The sequence below is a fragment of the Pan paniscus genome, chromosome 15 (assembly GCF_029289425.2).
Source record: "Pan paniscus chromosome 15, NHGRI_mPanPan1-v2.0_pri, whole genome shotgun sequence".
NCBI classification, from domain to species: Eukaryota; Metazoa; Chordata; class Mammalia; order Primates; family Hominidae; genus Pan; species Pan paniscus.
The window spans coordinates 68,193,503-68,215,112 of record NC_073264.2 but is presented as its reverse complement, the minus strand read 5'-3'; the positions used below and the strand labels follow the sequence as shown (position 1 = coordinate 68,215,112).

General features: G+C 36.2%; 1 protein-coding gene across 26 annotated transcripts in view; it reads right to left on the bottom strand.

The window, feature by feature from the left end:
- The window catches only part of GPHN (gephyrin), a 675,135-nt gene that overhangs the window by 70,451 nt on the left and 583,074 nt on the right, over window positions 1-21,610 (bottom strand). For all 26 annotated transcript variants that reach the window (XM_034937122.3, XM_034937124.3, XM_034937127.3 and 23 more), the window contains 3 exons: window positions 11,175-11,230; window positions 1,866-1,985; window positions 205-263 (listed from right to left, as the gene is read on the bottom strand). In XM_034937122.3, coding sequence (XP_034793013.1) covers window positions 205-263; window positions 1,866-1,985; window positions 11,175-11,230 — 235 coding nt within the window. The remainder of the gene's footprint in view (window positions 1-204; window positions 264-1,865; window positions 1,986-11,174; window positions 11,231-21,610) is intronic.

Below are 21,610 nucleotides of genomic sequence, written 5' to 3'. Positions count from 1 at the left end.
AACTTGCCTTTACCATCTTCATTAAAAAGTAGGCAGGGCAGATATGTGATACAGAATTCATAACATTCATTTTGCTTTTTGTTAAAGCCCTGAAAATTAATGGCTAACTGACATTGCTGCAGATTTATAGTAGCCAGGGTTTCCTGAGTAAATGATCATGTAGAAACAAAAGTAGGCTATATATTCTATGTGTTTTGAAGTTACCTGATATCTTGGCCTGGCCGAGCTTGCACCAGAATTCGCACTTCAAGTTCTTCAGTGCCCTATAATAAGAGCCGGTCATGTAATTTCAAACAGAATTTCTGAGCAGTAGAATTTAGTTCCTCCGATACTTTTACCATCAGATAGGCCCAGGATATATACAAATATAGACAAAAAGAAAACTATTTGCTACACCCTTTGAAAACACTGAATTTCTAACACAGGTTCCTGAAAAATTAGAAGGTTTGGTGCCAATAAATAAAAAATTTTTTTTCTCCAATTTTTATGCTTTTAAAAAATGTACCAATTCAAATATTAAATCTTGCTTATAAGATTTAATATTTGAACTAATACATTATATAGAATTTGTTTATATATTTTTATATACATATGTAGGTGGCTACCCTAATAAAGTGAACGTGCGTGGAGGTAATATCTTCCTTCTTTTCCCATGAATCATGGGTTCAATACCATGCCAAGGTTACCAAATACTTGCAGAAATTTCAGTAAAGGACTTATAGTTTGCCTGGTAGTAGATTTCTGTCCATTAATTGCAGTAATCAATTTTACATTTATGGGCTGTGAATAATATTGTGACATTGGAACTGTGTCTTGTCATCTGGCAGAGTCTGTGGATGTATGTGTTCTGGAATTCAGTGCTCTGCTGGCTTCCCTGATGCCAATAAATCTGCTTAGGCAGTTTTAACAGCAGGCAATGTGATCTCTTTGCCAAGGGTTGAATTTTATAAGCCTTACATATGGAAAGGTGATTAAAAAGAAAATCTCCAGATCAGGGAAAGTGTCTGTCTCTTGGCATGGCCAATTTTACTATCTACTCGGCTTGGGAGAATATATGTTTATTTTTCACCTCAGCTTTAAAATATATCTTTACTTTCTTCACAAAACAAGTAAGAGAGCTGATTATTAAAACCTCAGTTGAATCTATTCTACTTTTATTACTGGCTTATACTCTGGTTTCAATAACCTGCCACTATTTTCAGTGAGATAAAGGCTTGCTTAGGTCCAAAAAGATTCCAGCATCTTTTACTTGAGGCAATGGAGGGAGAACTGACATACACTTAATATTTCCAGGCTGTCATTTGGTGGCACAGCTTTTTCCAGACTTACAGAAAACCAGAGGTGAAAGGGTCATTTGGTTCAAATGCTTGGCTTAGTGTAATATTCAAGAACTTGCCCAAGTGCTCTTTGTTAAATTCTTCTCTAGTAAATTCTGATTTCATGAACTCCTTGACATTTTATCAGAAGCTAGCCTCAATGGCAAATTTCTCAGCTGGAAGGTATGTCAACCATTAATATCTCTGCTCTGGAAGGTATGTCAACCATTAATATCTCTCCATTTCTTTCTTGAGGTACTTTCTTTTGTTGTTTGCATGTGAAACTGCTTGAGTCAAATATGATTCAAATTCTGCTATAACAGCAATGATCATAGAAACCCCTCCTGTAACAACAGATTTTCAAGATTAAGGAAATTTCTTATTTACTGGAGACTCATATACTACAATATAAGATCCCACCATAAGCAAAAACAAAACAAAACTAAACAACCCAAAAAACTGGGTTAATCTCACAAACACTGCAGAAAATGGTTGTGACACAATACTGCCATAGGAACAACAGCGCAGTAAGACTTGGTGATGACGTACATCATCTGATTCCCTGATAAGTTCGGTATCTTCCACTTGTACTACTGCATCAGCACCGCAGGGTATTGGAGCACCTGTTGTAACCCGCATGACTTGTCCTGGCATTACTGTCTGAGTTGGCTGGAAATAAAGATGAAAAAGACAGTTGATGTACTTTGCTGCTGCAAAGGAAAAGTCTGCAGAGGATGTTAATTTTTTTAATATTAAAAAATAAACCATAAAAGAAAGTCTTACAGTCTTATTCATTTTGGGCCAGTGTAATAAAAGCTATCCACAAACAGGTGCACTCACACTAAAGGGGCTTTAGGTTCATTTAAGCAGATTTTATGTGTACTTTAGGGTAATGACTATTCGGTGTCTTGGTGCTCTGCTTTACTTTTGAAGAACTGCCATTTACATTTGCCACTTTTGCCTCTCAAATAATGTACATTTTCCTAATATATGTAAAGTGATTTGAGAGTCTAGGACATACATTGTGAATAACAATTACCAAAAAAAACACATCTTCATAACTTATTGAAGTTCTAATGTTTGAGAAATGCAGTACTTTATTAACTAAACTTTTTGGTTAAATAAAGGCAAGCCAGAAATATTTTAATTATTGCCTTTGAAAATATTCTAAAACACATTAGCTCACCTATCAATTAATAATAGAGGTTGAGCAAATATAATTAAATCATTTAAAAATGATTCCAGTGTCTGTAATGACCTAGGTTAAACATTACTTTTGAAAATGAAAAACAAGATTTTCATTGTTTGTGCTCTCATATTGATGGTATAAGAGACAGAACCTTCCCTGCTAACTTCTTACAACATGGGGAAAAGCATTTTTCTGTAAGATTCATCTGATAGATTTGATCTGATAGACAAGTGATCTGAAAGTCACTTGTCAGGGGCAATGATTTAGACTGGAGTTTGGAAAATGAATGCTTCAAATTCTCCCTAAGAAAAAATCCTGAGACAATATTAATCCCCCCTGCCAAAAGATTCCTTTCTAAAGATGTCTGCCTCATAAGTATAGTCACGTGCTGCATAAGGATAGTTTGCTCAATGTTGGACTGCATATATGATGGTGGTCCTATAAGATTACCATATTTTCTACTGTACTTTTTGTTTTGATAAACAAATACCATTATAATTGCTTACAGTATTCAGTAATACTGTAATATGCTGTGCAGGTTTGTAGCCTCGGAGCTACAGGTCATACTATGTAGGCTAGGTGTGTAGTGGGCTACTCATGCAGGTTTGTGTAAGTACACTCTATGATGGTCGGACAACAAGAAAATTGCCCAACAACATATTTCTCAGAATATATCTTCATTAAGTAACTCATGACTCTATTTAAAATCTTAAGTCCCTACAATGTGAATATATTTACCACTACTGAACTATAAGCTTAAAAACTGTCAAGATGGTATATTTAATGTTATGTGTGTGTATGTTTTGTCATTGTTGTTATTTTAACCACCAAAATAAGACAAAGTAAAATAAACCACACACACACACACACACACACACACACACACACACCCCTTAGGGAATGGTTAAGAAAAAAAAATACCTTACTACTGAAAGTACAATCAAAGTAAAACAGGAAATTTATTACAAAAGTCTTAAAAATCTTCTCTCCATAATATTATTACTGTAAGCAATACTACTAATAACTAATATTTATTGAACCCACAATATATGCTAGGTACAATGTTAAGTGCATTATATATTATAGAATATAAGCCTTACAAAGACAAAGATTTGTTTCATTTTCTGTTTGCCTCTCCAGATCACATCATCATTCTCTACTCTGTGCTGTGGTCCAGAAGCTGACCTCTATGGACTATTTTAACCAGTTTCCCATCACTTTGGCGTCTGGTGAGACTCAGCCAAAGGGAGGGGTCAGTAAGAGATGTAGAGGGTAGGAGAGAGACAGAAAAGTAGAGTTTTCATTCCCCTTGCTCTTTTCCTCCTGGGCTGCAGTTTGGTGATGGTTAGGGCATCTCTCCTACTGAGAGCAAGAGCTGCTGTTGGGCAGTCCTCTCCCACAGCTATGAATCTTCCCAGGTTCAGGTACCATTGTCTTTCTTTGCTCCTTCAGACTAAGATGTGGTAAGGAAATCTCACTGTTGCTAGCTCCTGGGTGCTGCAGATTCCTTTACTGGTTTCCCTTAACTCCATCCAGACATTGGAGATAGTTTCTAATCTTCTTTAATCATCCTTTTTCCGACATATTGCTCTGTTATGGCAAGGCTTAGAAAGTATGTTGCACACACTTTGCCAAGCTGAGCACCTACGCATCCCAGGCTGAGCTGATGTAGTCGCTCATGTCTTAGGGAAACACAGTGCTGATTGAGCCAAGATACCCTGACCTACAGGCCAAATAACTCTAGTACCCTGCTTCTCTGGAGCTAGACTATAGCCCCTTAGAGTCTGAGCTGCTGAGATACCTCCCTCTCTGGGGAGTTGAGTCATTTCTGTGTTGATCCTTGTCCCCCCCGGGGATCAAACCACAGCTGCGCTCTGCCATTCTAAGGTATCTGCTGCTTCTGCACCTGGCCTCAGAGTCTGAAGTGAGGACCTGCATAGCCCCACCATCCAGGGGTCTAGGGTCATTACTACACAGTACCTTATCCACTGTGACCCGAGCTGCTGCTGAGCCCTACTGGCTCTGGTTCCTGAGCTGCGGCCATACCCTGCTCCCCTGGCCAAAACCTTTTTCTTTGGAGTTTGGTCAGTACTACACCCTACCCATGAGGTATAAAATCACAGGTTCAACCAGGGCACCTGGGTCCAAGCTGCTAGGGGGTGCCTCAGTCATAAACCTTGGTTCTTTGGATAACCTACACCCAACTCTGCCACAGAGAGTGAACCTGAACCCCAAGAACCAGGTGCCACAATGGATTCACAAGACCCTGAGCCTTGGATCCTGGCTCCACAGTCACTCCAAGCACCATATTTTGAGCCCAGTGCCACTGTAGCTGCTTGGAGGGCATGTCAGACCTAACACCAAGAGGGATCCCTTCAGCTGATTCTCCCTATTGTGTGGAAAACAAGAAGAGGAGGATTCTAAAAGCCCTTGACACCAAGGATATTAACAGCCTATGCCACTACTACCACTGACACAAACTTCTATGGATTAGGCCACTGAGGTACTCACAGTTATTACTGACATTGAATGCAACTGAAAAAGCTGCATGGAGACTACACCATTGCACCTGTCCAGAAAGTCACCATACCCTTTGCAACCAACACACTAAAGCCCAACTACAGGCGTCTCTACAAAACCACCCAGAAAGTCTGAAAGAAGCAAAAGTTCCACCAGGCACACAGATCAACATGGGGACACAAGAAACACAAAAAAGCAAGGAAATATGACACCACTAAAGGAATACATCTCTAGTAACAGACTCCAATGAAAAGGAAATCAGTGAACTCCTGGAAAAGAAATTGCAAAATAATGATCTTAAGGAAACTCAATTAGATAAAACAAAAACAAAAACAAAAACAAAACCTAGCGATAATTCAACAAAATCAGCAAAACAATTCATAAGAATGATAAATTCAACAAAGATAGAGAAATCACAAAAAAGAACCAAACAGAAATCCTACAGCTGAATAATTCAAAAAATGAAATAAAAAATTACAATAGAGAGCTTCAATAGCAGTCTTGATAAAGCAGAAGAAAGAATCTTTGAACTGGAAGATAGGTCGTTTGAAATACCCAGCAAGAGAGAGAGACAGAGAGAAACAGAAGAATGAAAAAGAGTGAAGAAAGATTGTAAGACTTATGGGACACCATACAAGAACAAATATTCATATTATTGGAGTTTCAGAAAAAAAGAAAGGAAAAGGCATAAGAAACTTATTTAATAAAATAATAGCTGAAAACTTCCCAAGTCTGGGGAAAGGTATGGATATCCAGGTCCAGGAATTCCAAAGGTCTCCAAATCAAGTCATATATAATGAAATCCACATTAGATTAACAGTAGATTTCTCTGCAGAAACCTTACAGGACAGGAAGAAAGGAGATAACATCTTCAAAGTGCTGAAATAAAAAAATTTCTAACTATGAATACTATATGCAGCAAAGCTATCCTTTGGAAATGAGGGAGAAATAGTCTTTCCCAGACAAGCAAAAATGGAGAGAATTCATTACTACTACACTGGCCTTACAATAAATTCTCAAGGGAGTCATATATCTGGAAGCAAAAAAGACAGTAATCACTATCATAAAAACACACACAAGCATAAAACTCACTGGTAGACCAGATTAATAAAGGAGAAAGAGAAAAGAATAAAACAGTATCAATATAGAAAACCACCCAACTGCAATGATAAACAATAAGAGAAGGAGCAAGGGGTAAGCAAAACCAGGAAACAATGAAATGACAGGAGTCCTCATCTATCAGTAATAACCTTAAATGTAAATAGATTAAATTCCGTAGTTAAAAGATACAGACAAGCTGAATGGATTTAAAAAAAAAGAACCCAACTATTTGCTACCTACATGAGACTCACTTCACCTATACAGATATAGACTGAAAGTGAAGAAATGAATCAAGATATTTGATGCAAATGGAAACCAAAATCAGGTAAAAGTAGCTACATTTATACCAGATAAAATAGACTTTAAGTCAGAAACTGTAAAAAGAAATACGAGAGGTCATTCTATAATTATAAAGGGATCAATTTACCACAAGGATACAATAATCACAAACATATATGCATTGAACATGGGATCACCCACTATAAAGCAGGTATTATTTATCTAAAAGGAGAGACAGATTCCAATACAATAATATTTGGGGAGTTTGACACCCTACTCTCAGCATTGGACAAGTCATATAGATAGAAAATCAACATAGGAACGCTGGATTTAAACTGCATTTTAGATCAAATGGACCTAACAGATATTTAAAGTACATTTCATCCAAGAGCTATAAAATACACATTTTTTTTTCACTTGCACATGGAACATTCTCCAGATAGACCATATTAGGCCACAAAAGAAGTCTCAACAAATTTAAAAGAACTAAAATTATATCGAATTTTTTTCCAACCACAATGGACTGAAACTATAAATCAATACAAGAGGAACATTCAAAATTGTACAAACATGTAGAAATTACAAAACATGCTCCCGAGCAACCAATGGATCAATAAATATATTAAGAGATAAATAGATTTCCCAAAACAAATGAAAATAGAAACACAGCAGACAAAAACCTATGGGATACAGCAAAAACAGCATTAAGAGGGAAGTTTATAGCAATAAACACCTACATCAAAACAGTAGAAAGATTTCAATGAAACGACATAGTGATATATCTCAAGGGATTAGAAAAGCAAGAACAAACCAGATCCAAAATCAGAAGAAGGAAAGAAAGAATACAGGTAAGAGAAACAAATGAAATTGAGACTAAAAAACCACAAAAGATGAATGAAATTAAAGTTGACTTTATGAAAATATAAACAAAATTGACAAAGCATTAGCTAGACTAATAAAAAAAGACCCAAATAAGCAAAATCAGAAATGGAAAAGGAGGCATTACAACTGATACTACAGAAATACAAAGGGTCATTAGAGACTACTATGAAGAACTACATGCCAAAAAATTAGAAAACCTAGCAGAAGTGGGTAAATTCCTCAATACATACAATCTACCAAGCTTGAGCCAAAAAAAATAGAAAACCTGAACAGATCAATCATGAGTAATGAGACTGAATCTGTAATAAAGTCTCCCACTGAAGAAAAGCCCAAGATCTGATGACTTCACTGCTTAATCCTACCAAACATTTAAAGAAGAACTCATACTAATTCTTCTCAAACTCTTCTGGAAAACTGAAGAGGAAGGAATTCTTCCAAACTCAATCTATGAGGTCAGCATTATTCTGATACTCAAACCATAAAAGGATACAACACAAAAAAGGAAAACTATAGGCCAATATCCTTGGTGCAAAAATGCTTAATAAAACACTTGCAACTGAATCCAGCAGCACGTTAAAAAGATCATTTACCATGATCAAGTGGGATTTACTGTGGGGATGCAAGGGTGGCTCAACATATGCCCATCAATAAATGTGATACATCACACCAACAGAATGAAGGACAAAAACCATATGATCATCTCAACAGACTTAGGAAAACATCTGATAAAATTCAACAATCCTTCATGGTTAAAACTCTCAACAACTTAGGTATAGAAAGAATGAGTGTACACAGTGAAGGCCCTAGATGACAAACCCACAGCCAACATCATACTGAATGTGGAAGAGTTGAAAACTTTTCCTCTGAGATCTGGACCAAGACAAGGATGCCCACTTTCAACACTTTTATTCAACCTAGTACTGGAAGTCCCAGCCAGAACAATTAGGCAAGAGAAAGAAATAACGGGTATCCAAAGGGGAAAAGAGGAAGTCAGATTGTCCCTGTTTGCAGATAACATGATCTTATATATAGAAAACCCTAAAAGCTCCACCAAAAACTCTTACAACTGATAAATATAGTACAGCTGCAGGATACATAATCAACACACAAAAATGAATAGCATTTCTACACACCAAGAACAAACTAGCAGAGAAAGAAAATGAGAAAGCAATCCCATGTATAATAACTACAAAAAAAATTTAGCAATAAATTTAGCCAAAGAGGTAAAAAATCTGTATAAGGAAAACTATAAAATACTGATGAAAAAGACTGAAGAGGCCACAAAAAAAAAAAAAAAAAAAAGAGAGAAAGAAACAGCATCCCATGTCGTTGGGTTGGAAGAATTAATACTGTGAAAATGACCATACTACAAAAAAAGCAATCTACAGATTCATTGCAATTCCTATAAAAATACCAATGACAATCTTCACAGAAATAGAAAATCCTACAATTTGTATGAAACCACAAGAGACTCCAAATAGCCAAAGCTATCCTGAATAAAAAGAAGAAAACTGGAGGCTTCCCACTGTCAGAAATCAAAATATACTACAAAGCTATAGTAACTGAAATAGCATGGTTTGGACAGCAAAACAGATACATTGACCAATGGATCAGAATAGAGAACCCAGTGTGGTTGGAGCCCCCACACAGAGTCCATACTGGGGTGAAGGTTGCAGTGAGCTGAGATCATGCTGGGCAACAGAGCAAGACTCTGTCTCAAGAAAAAACCCAGAAACCCAAAACCAAGAACAACCTCCCTCCCATCAAAAAAACCCAAACAAACAAACAAACAAGACAAGTAATTTATAAACAAGAATCAAGCCTAGCTGTTCTTTTTGTCAGAAAAATGGTCATGGTAATGAAATCCAGCTTGGTGCAGCATGGATGAGAATATGTATCACTATAGTGCCAACTTAGCTTCAGAGAGTTGCATGCGAATCTCCTCAATTTTTGGATGCTAAAATGAAGAAGCTAGTGTCAACACCATTGGCATCATCCTTCTCCTATATATCTCAACTCGTTTCTACTGTTAGTCCATGCTAAGCCAAGGAAGAAAGGCATGGAACATAGCGTTTGCCAAACTGCTGCCTTCATTTTAAAAATTATTATTTATTTATTTCTTGCCACTTTTATTTATTTTTATTTTTATTTTTTTGAGACGGAGTTTTGCTCTTGTTGCCCAGGCTGGAGTGCAGTGGTGAGATTTCGGCTCACTGCAACCTCTGCCTCCCAGGTTCAAGCGATTCTCCTGCCTCAGCCTCCGGAGTAGCTGGGATTACAGCCATGTGCCACCACGCCTGGCTCATTTTGTAATTTCAGTAGAGATGGGCTTTCTCCATGTTGGTCACACTGGTCTTAAACTCCCGAACTCAGGTTATCTGCCCGCCGCGGCCTCCCAAAGTGCTGGGATTACAGGCATGAGCTACCACGCCCGCTGCCACTTTTATTTTTATATATTGCTTGGTAGTAGCAGTTGGGTATTCCATCTCAGGAAGAGGAAACTTTGAAGGGAAGCAGCAGGGAAAGGAAAAAAGTTCTTTGGTTTTCTTCTAGTTCCATTTAATAAGGTAGGAGCTCTGTTGATCAACCTTCATAACTCACCGGATTGACAGATGCTATTTCCTCTTAAACATAACAATGGCCAGGCCGGGCGCGGTGGCTCACGCTTGTAATCCCAGCACTTTGGGAGGCCGAGGCGGGCGGATCACGAGGTCAGGAGATCGAGACCATCCTGGCTAACATGGTGAAATCCCCTCTCTACTAAAAATACAAAAAAATAGGCGGGCGCGGTGGCGGGTGCCTGTAGTCCCAGCTGCTGGGGAGGCTGAGGCAGGAGAATGGCGTGAACCCGGGAGGCGAAGCTTGCAGTGAGCCGAGATCGCGCCACTGCACTCCAGCCTGGGCAACAGAGCAAGACTACGTTTCAAAAATAAATAAATAAATAATACATAAACCAATGATATATGTTATTTCTTTCCTATAAAAATTAAGTAAAACCTTTTGGAAACCTCCATTAAAAATGCTGCTAAAAAGAAATGCTGTAAAATTAGGTGTGAGTGAGGAAACTAAAAGAGTGTAAAATATAATAAAACCCTAAAAGGATTCTGCTCTTCTATGTATTGCAAGTATCCTTCAGTTTTTTTCTACTTTGAAGAAATCAAAATGGAAATCAGAGACATTGCCTTTTGTGTGGTTTACGTAAGAAAGACCTGATAGAAATTAAAACAGCATACTTATTTAAAAGGAAGACCTTGGTTCTTCATCAAATTATTGACTAATAAATATTTAAGTTAAATTTATATTTATTTTAAATATATAAAATAATTTCCCACTTTAACTGATTTTTCAATTAAGTGGCCAATTACTGGTCTCAAAGTGTCAAATGGACTTGTATTTCCAATGTGGCCTGTTATATTGCTTCATTTCTTAATATAAATATATGTAAACCTGTTCCCTGGCTAGATCCCAAGTGAGAAAAATTAAATTAAATAATTAGCTAAAAAGTTTAAATAATCTGCTTCTAAGTTTCCCCATTTGTAACACAAGTTGGGGAAAAGTCTGAGAAGACTACCTAGAAATTGTTCTATTCAGAACATTTTTTTTTTTTCAGGAAAAAAAGAATCACCCAATCACAGGTCTGGAAAATGCTTGTAAGGCATGTCTGTGAGACATACTAATAATACTATGCCATATATTAATAGATGTAGATACTTTCAATTAAGAAATAATTCTTTTGGTTCTCCTGGGAACTATACTTTCATCCCTTTGATAATCTTCTGACTAATCTCTCTCTAATTTCCACTACACTGATAGGAGAAATTTAGAATTAGATGCCCAAAGTCCATGAAGCTGAAATCTTCAGTGCCTTTCAGGCCTATCAATCTCACCTGTTCACCAGCTTGGGATTCCCCAATGATGAAACGATCTCCTGGGCCATCAGCAGCTGTGAGATGGAACAGAGCCAAGAACAAACATCAGTATGGACCTATAGCATGGAACAAGAACCTAAAATTGGAATTCTAAAATTTGACTCAAATTATTTGATAAGGGTTAGAGAAGTGGAATATTTTTCTGATCTCCTAGACTTGACAATGGCTTTGTTACGACTGGTTTAATGTTTGGTATCTGCAACTCAGATGCACTGATAGAAGTGGTCCTAATTGTACCACTGGTGCCTAATTGTGCCATGGTGTCACTGGAGATGGTCTTCCTGTCACCTCGTAATTTCCACACTTGTGCTTTTCTAATAAGTTATTCTAGCCAATCTTCCTAAATAAATGCCACCTTATCCATGTGTATGTATGTGTGATGTGTGTGTGTACACTCATGGACATATATATATATATATATATAAATGGATTTATCACTATTTGTATACATATCCATATGTCTCCATTTTTCTATAACATTTTAACAACTTCATACTGTTTTCTTATTTGTCTCCCAGTCTGGGCTTCCTGATGTGAAATAGGAAGAACATTCCTTTCTTCATTTGACAGCTGAAGGAAATGAATTATAGAATGAAAGAATTCAGGTGGAAAGAAAAGGTAAAGTACTCTGAACAATTTCTGGTTAATGGTAGAGCTAGGACTAAAATCCAGTCTTGTAATTGTAGCACAGTTTTTTAAAATAATGTATCAAAATTCTATTTATGAGTTAGAATACATAGGCAGTACTGCATCACATTTTCCATTGGCTATTTATTTTTAAATTGAAAAAAAAATTCCAGAACTGGGATAAAAAATTTATTAAAAAATATGTACAGTATAACAATGGCTAGATGAAGAAACATTCTTGGAGATTCAAAGAGTTTTCTTGACATATGATGTGGCTTTCAGACCAATACGACTGGGCAAAAATGCCTATCTAGTAAGTTTTAAAATCATGACCATTACCTTCATGTTATCTGCAAACAGCAGAGTTTTGGGAGCATATCTACAAAAAATATATACATTATATATGAATATTTAGATTACATTTATAATCATACTAATAATGATATTTTCTCTTTTTAAAAGGACATTAGATTAATTGCTCGTTCATGTAGCTATAAAGTGATATTTTTTTCTAAAGGCTTATATAAAACACCGTTTATAATGAAGTCATCCCTTTTTTGCATAAATGGCTTTGGTTAGCCTGATGTGAAGAGGGACAAAAATTAACACTGGGTCCCTTCTGTCACAAGATGTTGTATTTTATGCTTTACAGATATTATCTCAGTTAATAAACTCTTGCCTTTCTTGTTTTTTTTTTTTGAATCCTGTTACATTGTTCAGTTTTTACTTGTAAAAAGTATTATAGAAGAGTTTTATTGTAATGTTATTTTATTAAGCCATTTTCATGGGTTATTTTTTTTTTTTAAGTTTAAGAAGTTTTTACAACAGGCTGGGTGTGGTGGCTCACACCTGTCATCCCAGCACTTTGGGAGGCCCGGGCGGGCAGATACCTGAGGTCGGGAGTTCAAGACCAGCCTGACCAACATGGAGAAACCTCGTCTCTACTAAAAATACAAAATTAGCTGGGTGTGGTGGCACATGCCTGTAATCCCAGCTACTCGGGAGGCTGAGGCAGGAGAATTGCTTGAACCTGCGAGGCGGGGGTTGTGGTGAGCTGAGATCGTGCCATTGCACTCCAGCCTGGGCAACAAGAGTGAAACTCCGTCTCAAAAAAAAAAAAAAAGAAAGTTTTTACAACAGACATAGACGTCATTGCTTCAACAATTATCAACATTTTACCAACTTGTTTCATCTATCCCCCCACTTATTTTTGCCATCTTTCAGAGCAAATGATAATTTTCTTACTGTAGAAAATTAAAACATCAATTATCTTTCAGAGTTCCACACCAACTGCATCTCAAACGTGAATAAACTTATTTAAAATTGTTTCTCTACTAGATAAATAATTATCAGCTTGCTACCTCCTATAGCAACCTAGATATTTTCTCTCTCTCTCTTTTTTTTTTTTTTTTTGAGATGGAGTTTCGCTCTTGCTGCTCAGGCTGGAGTGCAATGGCACAATCTCAGCTCACTGCAACCTCTGCCTCCCGCGTTCAAGCCATTCTCCTGTCTCAGCCTCCTGAGTAGCTGGGATTACAGGCGTATGCCACCATGCCCGGCTAATTTTTGTATTTTATTTTATTTTTTTAGTAGAGACGGGGTTTCATCATATTGGTCAGGCTGGTGTCAAACTCCTGACCTCAGGTGATCCGCCTGCCTCGGCCTCCCAAAATGCTGGGGTTACAGGCATAAGCCACCGCGCCTGACCCATTTTCTTTTTTTTTACTTCCTGCACAAGGGGGAAATTAGCATTGTTTTAGAGTAAAAAAACCTGAATCTGAATCCTGGTTCTGTTTATTGTTAGCTTCAGGGACTCTCAGCAAAATTACTAAACCTCTCTCACCTTCAGTTTTCTTGTTGGTAAAAATGGGGATAATCACACTTTTAAAACAATACCTTTGAAGCTCTTTATTCCTTTTATTCATTCAGTAAATGTCTACTGAGTGTCTTTTATGCCCCAAGTGTTAAATTAAGGGCTGGAGAGAGAGTAGGGGGTAAACCTAGACACTGCTTCTATTTTAGTGCAGTGCCAACCTGTTACAAGGTTTTTCTTTTTTTTTTTCCAGGTTAGGTTTATCTTTTTTTTTTTTATTATTATACTTTAAGTTTTAGGGTACATGTGCACAACGTGCAGGTTTGTTACATATGTATACATGTGCCATGATGGTGTGTATTACAAGGTTTTTCAAACTCTGGATGACAAATGGAGATAGGCTGTAAAATCAACTTGTGAACAATTTTCTAATGAAAAGGATAAAAATATATTTCAACATACATGGTAAGGATGACTCTTGTTTCATAAAACTTATTTTTGTTTATATATGTGTATGTATGTATATTTATATGTACTGTATATGTTATATATGTGTGTGTATATCATTGGCTTTTGATGTATAATATATTTAATGTATTTCTTCCCATGGGTGTGGTTAAAATAAAACTCTTAAAGCCACTGATGCATCAGGAGAGGCAGATATTAATCAAATAATCACATTAATGAATATATAAATACAAATTAAGAAAACCACTCCAAAGCAAAGAAACATGATTTTATGAGAGTATATAATTAAAGTACCTGAGCTACACTGGAGGGTCATGAAAAGCATGATAAAAGGATTTCTGATTTGAATATGAAGAATGAGTAAGAGCTAAGTAGGGGTGTGTGTGTGCAGGTATGTAGGTGGGGAGAGACAAAGGGAGGGAGATAGGGAGGGAAAGAAGGAGAGGGAGAGAGAGGAAAAGACAGACATGAAGTGGAAGTGCTCCATCATTGTGTGCAAAGAGAACATATGTGCAAAGGCCTTGGTTCATGTCTTCCTTATATCTTATACTCTAGCTATTATCAACTGCTAGTACTATCCCTGAGAATACCAAGATAACTCATATGTTGGCTCCGTGACATGTGCTACTTCCACTACTTAAAGCGTCCTTTTCTTATTCTTGCCTTCTGATTAAAGATTTTTTAGCTGTTAAGACTCAGCTCAAGTGTCATCTTCTCTGTGAAGTCATATCTGACTCCTCTCCCCTCAAGAGTTGCGTGCATCCTCTTTTGTTTCCCCAGTGTAGCCTGAAATCAATTATGGCTTCTAAATATATTTACAGTATTTGCTAATCCCTGGCACTTGCTGTACAATAGGTGTTAAATAAATGTTCAATATGTTAAGTATTCAAAATGGTTGGCAGACGAATGAATGTGGCTACAAAAATGTTCTTAGAAGATTCATGCACGAATGAACAAATAAGTAATATTTTCTAACACAAAGTTTTATATTTGTTATATATACTTTTTGCTGATCCATATATATTGTTTCCTTCAAAATTTGAGTCAACGTCTTAAGAATGTTTAGAAAGACTGCTTTGGCTGGGCAAATCACTTCAGCTCAGGAGTTTAAGACCAAGCTGGGCAACATGGCAAAACCCCACCTCTACAAAAATACAAAAAATAGCCAGGTGTGGTGGTGTGTGCCTGTAGTCTAGCTACTTGGGAGGCTGAGGCACAAAGATGGCTTGAGAACCGGGTGGGGGGTGGGGAGTGGAGGTTTTAGTGAGCTGGGATTGTACCACTACACTCCAGCCAGAGCAATATAGCGAGATCCTGTCTCAAAAAAAAAGAGACTGCTTTGATTATTTCTGTATAACTTAGATTATGTCATTATTCTGTCTAGCATAGTGCCTAGGTCATCGCTGATAATAAATATTTGTTAAAAGAATAAAGAAATGAAGTTGGCATTCTCAAAAAGTTTTAGGTGGGAAGTATTTCTCTTTTCTCCTGTTCCCCCACACATGCACATAAACTCAAAATGCTCATATCAATATTCTGCATAATCCTCTAAATAAACTGAATAATGAGTAGCTGGAGGTCATCTGGGGAGGTCATCTGGGGCAAGCCTAGTATGGAGTTCCAGGGAGGTCCATATGTGAAAGTACTCTGAACGATTCTAAGGAGCAAGGTCTTTGTTATCAGGGAAAGTACACCAATTGTGGAGAGAATATGTGCTCACTTGCACTATGTTCTCCACCTTACTCTGAACCTTTCCAGTTGGTAAATGTGTCTCTATATTGCTAGCTAAGGAAGAATCAGTCAAACAAGGTACATAGAAGTTTCTTGGTACCAAGAGAGGAGTCATTTTTATTATTTCTCTTATTTCTCAACAGTTAATGTGCATGCAAATCATCTGGAGATCTTGTGAATATACAGATTCTAATTTAGTAGGGCTGGGACAGGGTCTGAGATTCTAAATTCTTTTTTTTTTTGTCTTTTTCTTTTTTTTTGTTTATTATTATTATTATTATACTTTAAGTTTTAGGGTACATGTGCACAATGTGCCGGTTAGTTACATATGTATACATGTGCCATGCTGGTGTGCTGCACCCATTAACTTGTCATTTAGCATTAGGTATATCTCCTAATGCTATCCCTCCCCGCTCCCCCCACCCCACAACAGTCCCCAGAGTGTGATGTTCCCCTTCCTGTGTCCATGTGTTCTCATTGTTCAATTCCCATCTATGAGTGAGAACATGCGGTGTTTGGTTTTTTGTCCTTGCGATAGTTTACTGAGAATGATGATTTCCAATTTCATCCATGTCCCTACAAAGGACATGAACTCATCGTTTTTTATGGCTGCATAGTATTCCATGGTGTATATGTGCCACATTTTCTTAATCCAGTCTATCATTGTTGGACATTTGGCTTGGTTCCAAGTCTTTGCTATTGTGAATAGTGCCACAATAAACATACATGTGCATGTGTCTTTATAGCAGCATGATTTATAGTCCTTTGGGTATATACCCAGTGATGGGATGGCTGGGTCAAATGGTATTTCTAGTTCTAGATCCCTGAGGAATCGCCACACTGACTTCCACAATGGTTCAACTAGTTTACAGTCCCACCAACAGTGAGATTCTAAATTCTAACAAGCTGATGCTGAGGCTGCTGGTCCATGGATTACCCTTTTTGAGGAGCAGAGCACTATAAGATCGAACTGAATATAGACAAATTCAGACTAAGAGAAAATTTAAGGAATAAAAAAATTAGTGAACTACAGGAGTCCAAATTTTACATTAACACCAAGGTTTGTCTTATGAAGGCAGAAAAATAAGTATCAATCTATCTAACTTCCTGATACAGTCATGAGTCACTTAACAATGGGGATATATTCTGAGAAATGCATTGTTAGGCAATTTTGTTGTGTGAACATCATCACAGAGTGTACTAACACAAACCTAGATGGTATAGCCTATTATACAACTAGGCTACATGGTATAGCCTATTGCTCTTGGGTTACAAACTTGTACAGCATGTTACAATACTAAATACTATAGGCAACTGTAACACAATGTTAAGTATTTGTGTATCTAAACATATCTAACCATAGGAAAGGTAATGTGTTGCACTATGTGACCTTACAATGGCTACAATCTCACTGGGCAATAGGAATTTTTCAGCTCCATTGTAATCTCATGGGACCACCATCATGTAAGAGTCTGTTTTTGACTCAAATGCTAATGTGGTGCATGACTATATTTATTTAAAAATATCTATGAAAGAAACAGATTTTAAAAAGTTGCAGTTTTTCAAGATGAATTCTACAAATTTAGGTAGGAGAGGGCAGAAGCGGAGGCATGATAGCACATGAACCTAGAGCTTGGAAAGAAAAAAAGAAAGTAAACCACAGTACGTCATTAGAAAAGATGAATAGATTTGAAGGACTTCTGCAGATTTAGAATTGTTTCCCTTGTAATTCTGACATATCTGCTAATGAATTTCTTTTCTGCTTTGCAACTGTAGAATTTAATTTGAAAGAAGTGATAAAAGCAATATAAACCAAACCCTAATGGCATATGCATTATGTAAACAATTAATGTTTAATGCAAGACCCTGAAGCTGTTCCTTCTTATTCCTCCTTTTTCTAATATCCAGAAAACACTTTTAGTTCTGTTCACCCATTTATTTGAAGATTTCTGGTTATATTATTTGATATGAAATTGATAACACTAGATAACTACTCATTGTGTACACAGAAAACGATGATCTTCAAATCATCTGCCATGGAATTATCCTTCATTTTCATTTTCCAGCCATAGTGATCTTTCTTTAAGTCTCTTGAAATACTGTATAGCTAGTCATTTATTTTCAATACTAAAGAGTCTCATCATTTCCACTTTAAGGCTGAACAAATTAGAGCACATAGAGATGGCATAACTTTCAGAGGTCCTAGGAAATAGTTGATAGAGAAATAAGGCAGAAGGAATAGTAAATTGTCTACTCTGCTTATAGAACTACACTGTCTGAGACTGCAAGAAGGGCACAGGGTAATAGTATTTATATGCATACTAAAGTTAAGATTATAGGAGGGGTTGGTAGGGAAAGGTAACAAGAGAAGGTGACAAAGCTGGAATAAGAGGATTCATACTTGCTGCAATTACACTCAAGTATTACATGAGGTAAATTGTTTGGAATTTTAAACTGGCTACCTTTTCTTATGGAACGCAGGGAGGTGGGCATAGGATACATGAGTAAGAAGGCATCGTGTATTCTTTACCATTATCTTCCAGGGAAAATGCCTATTAATTGTTAGTATTGGGAAAGAAGGCATTATTTTCATAAATATTTTCTTTTTGGAATTAACTAAACTAAATTACTCCAAATTATTTATCTGTTCACGTGAGTATGACTCCCATATCATAAGGCCCTCTTTTTCATTGAAAGTATCCTATAGTAGAGGGCAAAATAGGCTGTCAAATGAATTGCAGAACCAGTTGTAGCGAAAGAGGATTCAAATGGATACAACAAAAGCCCTGAAATATGATTGCTGTTGAAAGAATAAGAACTAGGTCTAAGTCACAATGGCTGTGGATTGTCTATATTGAATTTTGGTGTATTCTAACCCACTGTATGTGAGGTAAATGCACAAAATGCTAATAGTGGCCAGGGGGTAAGTTAATGGGTAATTTTAAAATGTTCTTTTTGATTATTTTTGCATTTTCCATAAGTAATTTCAATCAGAATGTAAACAAGAAAAAAAAATTTTTAAATTCTCTCTACCCAAATGGCAAAACTTTCTCTTAATATATCTTTTCAGAACTGTATGTTACCTATGACTCTGAAAATAATTCCTGGTTTGTTCAAAATATTCCTTTTTTCCAAATGATCCCAAAATAAGCTCTGAAGGGATAAACCTTTCAAATTGAACTTTTTCAAGAAAGCTGAACTTGGAGTTCTAAGATATTTTTGCCCTTATTAATATCCACAAAGAAAGTGTGAGAAAATAGTCACCTACATCTATATAGGAGGATGTGAATGCATCAAGAGGATGATTAGCTTCATCAGTGTGAAGGGAGAAACAAAATCCAAAAATGTGAAGAATAAAAATACTGTATTGATTCAAATTGTAAATATGCCACTTTCATTTTTATTTTATCTACTTTTATCTTTCAAATTCACTCCCACGTGAATGCAGTTTTAGGTTTACAGGTCTTCCTATTATTTTATATTATCATCACTTTATTCCTGCCTTCTTTACATTCTATTCTTTCTTAATGTTTTATTTTGAGCTGTTTCTACTTATTTCCTTAGTCATTTTATTACTGTCTTGATTTTTGAACTCACATACCTTAAAGCAAGTGATCCTCCAACTGGTTTGGAGTTTTATCCCACATGTTTCTGAAGGATACTGGCTAATGCTTAGTGATCCAGAGCAAGTTAGCAACATCTTTACACCTAGAGGGTTAGCAATGCCCACGAGTGCCACTGGTTATTACTGGAAGGCCTAAGGTAAAGGCAGAGGAGAAGAAAATAGGGAGAATCAAGGGAGCAGGGAGAAAGGAACCAGAGTAAAGGAAGACAGGGGTAGAGAGAAGGAGGTACTCAAAGGAGGGTCTTAGCCACAATAATTGGCCTCAAGGATATTCTTTACCAAAACACTGCCTGGGGGTGGTATTCATAACAGAAAAGAGGCTAATGAATACATTTACCTTTAAAGAAATGAAAATCATCTTTATTACTAAATACAGTAAAAATCACTTTTAGGATTCATAGAGTTTATCTTCCTGAATTACAGACAAAAAAGTGAGGAGGTATAAACTGGAAAATTCAGCATAGTTCTAAGACCATGCCACTTGTCTACAGAAGACTTTTGCTTCTTTAATTATGATGTTCATATTGTATACACAGACATACTAACCATTCCTACTTTGAGATTTAACCATCTATGCAATGATTATCACTTATGTCGCTCTTATATGTTACATATCTTGGAGAAGTAGCAACCCTTTGCAAGAAAGAAACAATGTGAATCAGCTTCATGGTAGATAATCTCTTGGACTGTTTATAATGTGAGATACCATTTTAGATTTTTTTTTGGTGAAATAACAAAAAAAAAACCTCTCAAACAAAAGCATAAATAGGATACTAAATGGTAATTTTACATAAAAATTTTTTGATGAGTTGTACAGTGTCAGAAAAGCTCATAAGGGCTAATTGCTCCCTTTGGCAACAAGAAAAGCTAACAGCAACCTTTTTTTTTTTTTTAATTGAGCTGCTGCTAGCTCATGTAAAAATCACAGAACAATATTCTGTTTGGGAATAATTCTGCCTCAAATAATTTATTTTCTCACTCTCTCCCACATTATATTACAAAGACTATAAAAAACAGACTTCTTTGTCTCTGGTGTTTCATCTACTGTAGCTGTTTGCTCTACTCTGGAAGTAAGAATTCTTTGTCATTTTATAGTAATCCTGTATGGCTACAAATTGTAAGATCAACACAGAATTTACTTTTTAGATGGGCAATAAGAAACTATTTCAAGCCAACAATGACATTGGGAAAAAAAAAGAAACTAGAAGAGCCAGTGAAGCTATCACAAGAATAAAATAATTTTCTGTCTGGATAATATTTATTCTAATCAACACTGTAGAAGGAATCAATTTGAAAGAATAAAACATAGGAGCCATTGGGAATTTGGTATTTAAGTTTTGGCTTTGCCAATTTCAGAAGTATTCTAATCTAGTGAGATGAAGCTGAATGAAGTGAGTCCAAGATAATCTTCCTGAGAAAGAATACATTAGTGGAAATGAAAAAACATAAGCTCAATCTCTCTACCATTTTATTTACACAGAAAATGAGAGTAGCAATTCAAATGTTAGCCGTTTTTCAGAGATAGTTTAAGAAAATGTATTTATAATAGTGATAATAATGGTTACTATCATTAAACATTTTAAAAAACAATTATCAAGTGTTTTTTTTTTTTTAAATGTGTGCCAGGTAGTTTACTAAGGCTTTCTACAACTAATTAATTTCTACAATTAATTTTTAATATAATTCTTACAACAACCTGCTGGGGTAAGTATTGTTGTAATTATCATAATTTTAGAGATAAGAAAACTGAAGCTAAAAAATTTAAATGAGCTGCTCAAAGTTACACAGATGGAACTGGTACTAAAACCCAGATCACTTGAGCTTTGCTCAATGCCTGTAGCCTTAATCATTTGCTATGCTATCTCCAACATAAAAAGATAACTACTAAGAGATGATGGAATACAGAGGAGATTAATGAAGTATTTAATTACAAGAAAAAGGAAATTACAGGTTGATCATCCTTTATATGAAATGCTTGGGACCAGAAGTATTTTGGATTTTGATGTTTTTCAGATTTTGGAATATCTGCATATATATAACGAGATATCTTGTGGATGGGACCCAAGTCTAAACACAAAATTAATTTATGTTTCATATATATCCTATACACATAGCCAAAAGGTAGGTAAT